This window comes from Tachyglossus aculeatus, chromosome 1 (assembly GCF_015852505.1).
Source record: "Tachyglossus aculeatus isolate mTacAcu1 chromosome 1, mTacAcu1.pri, whole genome shotgun sequence".
NCBI classification, from domain to species: Eukaryota; Metazoa; Chordata; class Mammalia; order Monotremata; family Tachyglossidae; genus Tachyglossus; species Tachyglossus aculeatus.
The window spans coordinates 155473412-155484014 of NC_052066.1; the positions used below are offsets into that span (position 1 = coordinate 155473412).

At 46.3% G+C, this 10603-nt stretch overlaps 1 protein-coding gene across 1 annotated transcript; it reads right to left on the reverse strand.

The window, feature by feature from the left end:
* Positions 1-1162: 1162 nt before the first annotated feature.
* FAM181A (family with sequence similarity 181 member A) lies at positions 1163-2576 on the reverse strand. Its single transcript, XM_038749846.1, has one exon. The coding sequence runs from the start codon at positions 2497-2499 to the stop codon at positions 1645-1647; it is 855 nt and encodes a 284-aa protein (XP_038605774.1). The 5' UTR covers positions 2500-2576; the 3' UTR covers positions 1163-1644.
* Between the last annotated feature and the right edge of the window lie 8027 nt (positions 2577-10603).

Below are 10603 nucleotides of genomic sequence, written 5' to 3' on the forward strand. Positions count from 1 at the left end.
CATTCCTGCCCTTAAAAAAAAATTACAAATTTGTCCAGCTTGCAGTAGTAAAAGAAAACTGTATTCCCCAGGTATTGGGGGAAACCTTCAACTTTCCAATTAGAAATGAGATCCAGGGTGAGGCCCTTCTTTCTCTACTTTGCCTGAATTTAAGCGCAGTGTTTACTGCCCTCAAATTGGTTCAACTCTGGCAAACTGAAGTGAATCATTAACAATATCTCTAGAGGATGTAGAACTTTCCACCCCAAACTGGGGAATGGTTTGTAAAACCACTGATCTCCAGTCTCTCACACTTGTTTTTTGGGTAAGTTACCCACTGCATTTACATACAATCAATCAATCAAAGGCATTTATTGAGCATTTACTGGGTGCAGCACTGTCCTAAATGTACTAAATGTGTCTGGTAGACACGTTTCCTGCCCAAAGTGAGGTTACATCTTGGGGAGGAATGTCTGTATATTCTTTGGTGTTTTCAGAAATATGTTTCATAGAGCAAATGTAGACATAACACTGTTTCACTGGAAGCAGATATTCCACAAATCATATTCACCTCAACGGCTTCTTCCTCCTGTGGTACCGTGAAGGGGTCTTGGGCAATAGGTTCAGCTTGTAAACACACCCTAGCCTAGTCTCATTTCCTTCCCTCCCACACCCCAACCTCAATCAACACCTACACTGCTCCTGACTCTTAATCAATTAATCAACAGTATTTATTGAGCACTTACTGTGTGCAGACCACTGTACTCAGTGCTTGGAAGACTACAGTACAGTATTGTTGGTAGACACATTTTCTGCCCACAGTGAGTTTACTGTCTAGAGGGGGAGAGAGTCTTAGAGCTCAGTTCTAGAATTTTAGCATCCCCTTGTTATTGTGAGTCATTCATTCATTCAATTGTATTTATTGAGCACTTACTGTTTGCAGAGCACTGTACTAAGCACTTGGGAAGTACAGTCAGCAACCTATAGAGACAGTCTCTACCCAACAATGGGCTCACGTGAAACAACCTCAGGTGAAACCTGAGTTTGGCAAGCCTGCAGAAGGGCCAGAAGAGCCAAGTAACCTAAGGAGATCAGGGAAGGGAAATAAATCTCTCCCACAAGAATTCATGTCTTTATTCTTTCCACCCTCAGTTTTTACAAGGAGAAGAACCGAGATCAGCTTACACATTTGTTTGCTAATGGAAAACGTTCTGAATTAAATATTACCCCCTGAGCCACTTTCAAGCCAAAGGAAGCCACCAAACTCAACAACCACTGCCCTAGAATTTGCTAACGATTCAGAGGGAGCCGTCTGCCACTCCACTGGTTCGAGAAGTTCTGTCTGCTGGCGGATGAAAAGCGAGGATGTCCCATGGGTTCAAGTGCTAAATCACAAATGGCCTAGGGCCTCCTCCACGCCAAGACCACACGTGTTGATGACTGTGTTTTGAGGAGAAAGAACAAGGATACAAAAGCCAGCACACTCCCTCCCCAACTCCGGCCCCCCAACTCTCCATATAGAACAACTCCCCTATTTCGTGACCAACCGTCCCTCCAAAGGAAAGTGCGGGGAGGGCACGGGGTGTCTGGGATGGGTTTGCAGGTCCTGTGGGCCGCTGCAGCTGGTGGGATAATTGTTCTTTTCCCAGAGCCACCTGGTCCAGGTTATATATATCCAAACACGTTAAAAATCGGAGGTGGAACTGCGGGCTTGGTTGGGATGGGTTTCAAAACCACCGGCCTGTAAACTTTCTGGCCGGCACCGGATGACTCCTTGGAGAAGGACATGAGGTCTCCAGGGGCTGTTGAACTCTTCCTCCACGGTCCCAGGACCGGGGCAGGGGCAGGGGACTGAGGCAGGGCTCCTGGACCTTGGAAGATGGGTTGTCCATGGTACTGAAATGGACAGCAACTCCAGGTATTGGCCCGACTGGAGAGGGGTGCCCCTGGGATTTTAGGGGACTCTTTCTCTCCCCTCGACGCCATGGCCACAGATCCGGTCTCTGGCCCTGCACCTTCAAGGTCCTTTTTACTCTTCTTCCCTTCCCTGGGAGCCAGAAGCCCATCCGGCCCTGCTGGGAAACTCTGAGTAGGGCGAGGCTCTTCCCAGAAGGAAGCGGGAAGCTGTCTTTTGCGCATGGGAACGTGGTCCGGCCGTACAACCCCAGGACTTTGGTCCCGCAGAGCCCAGGCCTGGGCGGATTGCTCTCTCATTTCCGATTTTCCGGACGCCTTCTCGCCACAGCCTCCCTGGTGGTCCGCATCCACACTTTCCGCAGGCGGGCCGCGGGGCCGCTCCTCCTCCGCTGCCTTTTTGGGATGGGGCTCTGCCATCTTGCTGGGGTGGCATCTCGGGTTCCGGGAGTATTTCTGAGAGAAACGCTTGAGCTGTTTCTGCAGGTATTTCCTGTGATCCACTGAGCGGCGGCAAGGGGCGGATTTGTCCAGTGCCGCTTTGATGTCGCTGGAGGCCAAGTTGACAAAATTCAGTAGCATCTTCACCTCGCTGTCTGATGCCATCTCATTGGGAGAGCTGCACAGAGATTTCCATGAAGAGCTTCTAATTCCCGTCCTGCGGCTTCAGGGACCTCAAGGAGCAGACCTAGGATGGTCGAACGGGCGCATGATATGCCTTTCAAAACACAATCCAATCAATCAAGTAAAGGCCACATTGCCACCCAAGACGCTGAGACAACAAATCATCAACCTCTCAGTTTGCAAAGTCGCCTGTCACTTTGAATTCTTGCCAGCAAACTACTCCTTTGGCAGAAATATGGAAAAACCCACTCATAATTTCTTCAAATTTCTCCTTCCCGCCCCCATGTGCACACATATGCGTGTGCGTGCACACACACACACATACACACAGCCCCCTGAAAACACTTCACAAATAATCACTCCTGAGTCCCTTCTGAGGAGTCAGTTCATACCTAATCTTGTTCCATAGGTAACGGTGAAATCCCCAACAGAAATACCTGGCACAATGTCATGCCTTCACAACACCCTGCATCTAACATGCACACACACACACACACACACACACAGACACACACACCAGAGCAGACTTACAGACAGTGATGATTACTGTATCCCTGCTAAGTGAACTAGGTCCCGGCTAATCTCGTTATACAGGTTATACACTACCAACCTTTAGAGGAGCAAATGGAGCCCGTGAGTGTTTAGAAGCAGTTTAGCAGCACTTGAGGAAGCTGAATGACTATCGACTCCTTCTAGTTAGGGGGATTCTCGGACCAATCAGAAGCCACTTCGCAAATACAAAGCATCCCAATCAGGCATTAGCCTCCCTGTTCCCACATTCTTTGCCATCACAAATTGTCACCATGGGGACGTCACAAAAAGACAGCTAATAAATATGATCATTTCCCGGCAATTTCTACCATTCTCCCTCTTCTCCTTTCCTCCTCCCTCGGGCCTTTTTCATGTGAAATGACAATGATACATGCTATGCTGAAGAGGGGCAAAGAAACTTTCTCCTCCTTTTTGCTTGAAAATAACCCAAAGCTGCCTGGAAACAGGGGACGGCCACGCTTCACTGCTGCCGCACAATATGCCACTTTGGGGTAAGTTCAGGCTAGTCTACTTTTTAGCTGTTCTTGATCATTTTTTTTAAATGGTGGGGGGGGCGGTGGATGATGTCAGAAAAGGTAGGAAAGGAACAAATCGCTAAAGAGATGCGTAGATATCCATGGAAAGGGAGCTTGAGAGCTCAAGAATCTTGTCTTTATGTTTGCCTCCTCAATTGAGGCGCACAAAAGCTGAATTACCCATTCAAACTGCCTGGACAAAGGGATAGAGTTGGATAGTCCTCTTGCATTTGTAGTCAAACAGTTAGAGACTTAAATCGAGTCGTCATGATGGAGAAAGAGGGAGACAAAGCCCATAGAATTGCCATCAGCAAACATTTTCCTGGGTCATATTAGCGGGTCTCCACGGCTCCCCCTGGTCTGGGGACAATAGCACAAGTTTGCACACTTGGCTACTGTCACCCTGCCAACGCTGGCAAGGAGCAGAAACAGGACAATCCTTTAAGGAGCAGGCATGCCCACTGCAGGGAAGGTAAGGAGCGGGGGAAGAAAAGCGTGTGAAATGCTAATTGGGCTGCTTCCTTTATTGATCGAGAGTTATGCAAGTCCCCTCGGTCTGTCTTGCAGGGGTTATCCTGAGGGGTGGCAATAACTTAATATGCCAGGAAACCCAGGATTCCAGCACGGCAGGTTGAGCCCTTTGGAGGATACGGCCACGGAAAGGAGGGGAGAAATCCCGACCGGGTGAACTTCAGAAATGCCAGCGATTCGTTAAGGCAGCTTATTCTGGCCTGGGAGCTAGGGAAAGGTTGTGAGGGGTGGGGGTAGGGGGAAGGAGAGAAGAGCTTCAAACGAGATTTTCATTTCATTTTGCACCCAGCGCCTCTCTCTGAAGAGGGATCCCGGACAGAGGTACCTCCTGCTGGTCCACTTCGATTTACTGAAAAAATAATTCCGTCATGCCCTCACCCCAATCCAATAGTTTTGGGATTCCTCGTGGCAACTGAACAGAGGCCTAACAACTTCCAGGATAAGGGGAAAATGTCAAGAATCTTGTCCCACTCTTTGAGCTGTGATGAGATGAGGCCAGACAAAAGTCCAGGGCCTTTTCAGACCCATTCCCCCGACCCCTGATATCAATGTACTTGATTCTTATCCCTTTAACTCATCCCAATCCCACATTTACCTCTACTAATTACACCCACTGGCAACCGTCCTTTTCCCTACCCTATCTGTTCTCTAGGGCTGTCACTGTCCATTCCGTATGTTTGTCTTACCCCCTAGTTCACTTGTAAACATCCTGGAGGGCAGGGATGGTGTCTTTCTAATTCTCCCCATCCCCAGTGCTCAGTACACTGCTCTACGGTCAGGAAGCATTAAGTCCCATAGGCTGAATAAATTATCTGAGGAGTGGGAAGGTTGTCTTCAAATACCTCCTGTGAGATAGGGAAAAAAATGGATAAATCATGATGTATCTGCCAACTCTGATATCTTCCAAATTGCTTAATACAATGGTCTATATACAGTAAGTGCTCAGTAAATACCACTGATAATGATGATGATGATGATCATGATGATAATCATGAGCTGTTGGGTTAAGCTCCTGTGATGTACTTACAAATTTTTAAGCATCATTTGTCAGGTGTGGAAGGCAGGCAAAGACTGAGAAAACCTACAGTTCCCAGACCCCTAAAATGAATTCTCAGTTTTGCTTCTTACACACTGAGGATTTTTTTTAAAGGGATTTGTTAAGTGTTTATTATGTGCCAGGCATTGTAGTAAGTACTGGAGAAGATATAAACTAATCATGTGGGCACAGTCCGTGTCCCACACGGGACTCATAGTCTTAATCCTCCTTTATGGATGAGGTAACTGAGGTCCAGAGAAGTTAATAATGATAATAATGATGGTATTTGTTAAGTGCTTACTATTTGTGAAGCACTGTTCTAAGTGCTGGGGGTATACAAGGTGATCAGGTTGTCCCACGTGGGGTCTCACAGGCTTCATCCCCATTTTACAGATGAGGTAACTGAGGTACAGAGAAATGCAGTGACTTGCTCAAAGTCACACAGCTGACAAGTGGTGAAGCCGGAATTAGAACCCGTGACCTGTGACTTCCAAGCCCGTGCTCTTTCCACTAAGCCACACTGTTTCTCCAAGTTAAGTGACTTGCTCAAGGATACACAGCAGACAGGTGGTAGAGCCGGGATTAGATCCCACTGTAATCCCACTCTAATCCCAGTCATCCTATACTGACTGGATTACTGCACCAGCCTCCTTTCTGACCTCCCAACCTCCTGCCTCTCTCTACTTCAGTCCACACTTCACGCTGCTGCCCAGATTATCTTTTTACAGGAACGTTTAGTGCATGTCACCCTCCTCCTCAAAAAATCTCCAGTCGTTGCATATCAACCTCCGTATCAAACAAAAACTGCTCTCAATTGGCTTTAAAGCTCTCCATCCTCTTGCCCCTTCTTGCCTCACCTCCCTTCTCTCCTTCTACATCCCAGCCCGCACACTCCACGCCTCTGGTGCTAACCTTCTCACTGTGCATCGATCTCACCTGTCTTGTCACCAACCACTGGCCCATGTCCTATCTCTGGACTGGAACACCCTCCCTCCTCAAATCTGCCAAACAATCACTCATCTCCCCTTCAAAGCCCTACTGAAGGTATACCTCCTCCAAGAGGTCTCCCCTTTTCCTCAGCTCCCACTTCCTTCCACATCAGCTCGGCTCACTCCCTTTGCTCTTCCCCCTTCTCCCCGCCCCAGAGCACTTTTGTATCAGTGTATATAACTATAACCCTATTTATTTATACTGATGCCTGTTCAGTTGTTTTGATGTCTGTCTAGACTGTAAGTCCATTGTGGGCAGGGATTGTCTCTCTTTATTGCTGAATTGTACTTTCCAAGCGCTTAATAAAGTGCTTTGCACACAGTAAGTGCTCAATAAATATGATTGATTGAATGAATGAATGAATGGATCTCAGGTCCTGTGACTCCCAAGCCACTGCTCTTTCTGTTAGGCCACACTATCCCTGCAGGATTCTGCAGTGGGAAACAAACTGGGCTTCTTTACTGGATTTTACTGGGGCAGGCCTCACTCTGGCAGATGGCCAGTGGCCTCCAGATGGTCAGCTCCTTGGTTGGGGCAAAGTTAAGTTCTTTTAAAACCCTGAAAGTCAGCCTGGAACACTACCTTCCTCTTGTCCCCCAAGTGGTCAGAGATACAGGTAGAAAAGGACACAGAGAACTGAAAGCAGATTTGAAGTGTTTCCAAAGCTCTCTTAAAATACCAGGCTCTGCTCAGCTGTCTGGGCCCAGTGATGTTCTCTGGTGGCCACCCTGGATCAAAAAGAGAAAGCAAAGCAAGCAAAAGGGGACTCCAGGAAGGCTGCTATTCTGGGGTGCAGGTTGGGCTCTTGCGGAGAGATCACCCTAAGGGAGCGGCCCTTCCCTGTTTCACCGCGCTACCGTGCCTCAGCTAAAGAGGATGATAGAGTGAACGGTGGTGGGAGACCAGAAAGGCAGTGTAGGAGAGTCCAGGTTGGACTTCATGTTGGCTCTAGGCCAGAACAGACTGCAGAAAGGGAAGCCAGCCTCCTCGGACCCGAGGCGATATGGACCTCTCCCCGCTGCACCTACCTTCTCAGCTTGGGGAGACTCCCTCATAGGTGAAATGCAGTAAGGCCAGGTGGAAAGCACCCAGAACTGGGAGTCATGACACCTGGGTACTAATCTCAGCTCTCCCACTCTTTTCTAGGGTATTTGCTAAGCGCTTTCTACATGACAGGTACTGTACTAAGTGCTAGAGTAGATACCATGTTGTCAGGTTGGACACAGTCCCTGTCCCATAGAGGGCCCACATTCTTAATCCCCATTTTACAGATGAGGTAACTGAGGCACAGAGAAGTTAAGCGATTTGCCTAAGGTCACACAGCATCCAAGAGGCAGACCTGGGATTAGAACCCAGGTCCTTCTGACTCCCAGTCCTGTGCTCTATCCACTAGGCCTTGCTGCTTCTCAGCTGTGTGACCTTGGGTAAATCACTTAACTTCACTGTGCCTCAGCTTCCTCATACCTGTAAAAGGGGGATTAGTTACCTCCCCTCCCTCCCCCTTAAACTGGGAAAGTGTCTACCAATTCTATTGCACTGTATTCTTCTAATTACTTAGTGTAGCACTCTGCACTCAGTAGGCACTTAATAAATACCACTGATTGTTTGATTCAAGTAGTCCTGTGCTCAAACCATGCTTAAAAAAATCAGTAAAATATCACTCTGTGTTATTATTGACAGCTGTCAATGAATATATGGTAAATGTAGTGAGATAAAATACATAAATTAAGTTTTCCTCTCAGGAAAAGAAAGAGGCGAGTTCCAAAAAATGACTCCAAACTTTAGGAGAGTTTTGCTCTCAGATTGTAAGCTCTTTGAGAGTAGGGGAGGTATGTTTTTTTTCCTGTACTCCTCCCAAGGGTTTTGTCTGAAAATAGCTGTTTTTCTGTTTTTAATTATTTCTATAGTCACTAATTCAATTCTGTTCAGGCTACTGCTGCGACAGTGACCAAATCAAGGGAGGCAGAAGCCTGGTCTTATCAAGCAAAGAGAACTCTTGCAGTGCTCAAACAGTAGCAGACATGCTTTGTTCCCTTCTAATTATAGGTATTTTAAAGACAGCTTGAGTACACAGAGAGACCTATAGCAGCAAAAACTACCCAAGTCAGGGGCTGCTCTGTGCTGGCTTTCATATTATTAAAAGAAGGTGTGACAGGATGGAAACTGCAGCTTCAACTCATTGCCTTCTGTTGAACATCCTGCCTGCACATGTCCCGATTTTGGGAGGACAATACAGAACAAAAGGGTCTGCCCCCTTATCAGCTTCAAGTTTCTCTGAGCATGACCGTGTTGCAAAAAACCACCTTACTGTGGATGTCATCATTAGGTTTTTTTTGAAAATCCTCCCCCTCTCCACCCCCCCCTTACCTCCTTCCCTTCCCCACAGCCCCTGTATATATGTATATACATTTGTACGTATTTATTACTCTATTTATTTATTTTACTTGTACATATTTATTCTATTTATTTTATTTTGTTAATATGTTTTGTTTTGTTCTGTTTCCCCCTTCTAGACTGTGAGCCCACTGTTGGGTAGGGACTGTCTCTAGATGTTACCAACTTGTACTTCTCAAGCGCTTAGTACAGTGCTCTGCACACAGTAAGTGCTCAATAAATACGATTGAATGAATAAATGAAAAAGAAGGCTGACAAATGCTTGTGTCTCTATGTTTCCCCCAATGGATTGCAAACTCCTTGAGTTTATTATTTTATATAATAATTATACAATATAATTATTATTATTATTTCCATGTGGCCACTGTACTGAAAATTAGCTCTGCCTTATCTTCAGTACAGGGGGAAGAAGGTCCAGGGAGTGGGAACATAGAAAACTAGCTGTCTGATCCTTGGATGCCTCTCTTCTACAGAGGAGCTCATCAGAAACAGACACAATTAAATTTCCTTGGCTCTGGTTTCCTAAACTTCCTTTTAAGCTTTAGTCAGTAATTCAGTTAGTGTGTCCACTCTGGTCCTGTTCAGGTTCATATTATTCCATTCCAGCTCCCAGTGGTCGGCACATGGATTTCGTATCTGTTGAGATAATGTATCTGAAACTCCAAGGTGGAACAATCTGAGAGTCCTGGAGCAGAGTTTGAATTCCAGGCCCTGCTCCAGCTCTATCAGTGGTACTTATTGAGCACTTACTGTGTGCAGGGCACTATACTAAGCACTTCGCATTGTTCAAGGTCGAGGTCAGAATTAATTGGGGAAAGGGAAAAGAAGCACTGGGCACACCTTGGGACCTAGCATGATTTTGTTTTTGTTTTTAAAATATAAAAAAAGGAGCTAGTTTGGCGTTCCCAATGTTCACTCAATTAACCAATTATATTTATTGAGTGCTTACTGTGTGCAGAGCACTGTACTAAGCACTTGGGAGGGAACAATAATAATAATAATAATGGTATTTGTTAAACACTTACTATGTGCTAAGCACTGTTCTAAGTACTGGGGGGATACAAGGTAATCAGGTTGTCCCACATGGGGCTCACAGTCTTAATCCCCATTTTACAGATGAGGTAACACTGAGGCACAGAGAAGTTAAGTGACTTGCCCAAAGTCACACAGCTGACAAGTGGCAGAGCCAAGATTAGAACCCACGACCTCGGACTCCCAAGCCCATGCTCTTTCCACTGAGCCACGGTGCTTCAGAGCGATTTAACAATATAACAATATGACAGAGTTGGTAGACACATTCCCTGCCCTTGAGGATGTTGCAAACTCTGAATCGGGAAGCCCAGGAGTTTTCAGAATTGCTCTGTTATATAACAGAATGTGTCCATTATTTTGTCATATCAGACTCTCCCAAGTGCTTAATATGGTGCTCTGTACACAGTAAGTGCTCAATGAATATGATTGATTAAAGTAAATATGATTGATTTCTCCATACCTATAGCTGTTCTGGAAATGCTCTGATATCCTGGGGCAAAACTGTTGAAGGACCAGGCCCCCCCTCCCAGTACCTCAAATGAGTTTTGCAATCCCAGGGTCTCAGGGCCATGACCCCATGAGGGTCCCAGACCCACTTAAATCTTTTCCTTGGATCCTGCCCATTCTTTCCTAATCAACAGCACAAAGTGAGCTACAAGCATATTTCTCCCCAAATGAAGTCTTTGAAACTTCAGGGGGCAATTGGTACAAGTGCAACCAACAGCCTCTTGACTTGTTGTTGATGATGATGATGATAGTATTTGTTAAGTGCTTACTATGTGCCAAGCACTGTTCTAAGCACTGGGGTAGGTGCGGTGTAATCAGATTGTCCCACCTGGGACTCACAGTCTTAATCCCCATTTTCCAGATGAGGGAACTGAGGCAAATTAAAGTCAAGTGACTTGCCCAGAGTCACACAGCCTACCAGTTGGCAGAGCTGGGATTAGAACCCATGACCTCTGACTCCCAAGCCTGTGGTCTTTCCACTGTTCATCCAGACTTTCTCATGATATTCTCTTCTCATCATGAATGGGGC

Coding starts and splice junctions, on each gene's coding strand:
- FAM181A (XM_038749846.1), bottom strand. CDS start 2,499: ATGGCATCAGACAGCGAGGTGAAGATGCTACTGAATTTTGTCAACTTG.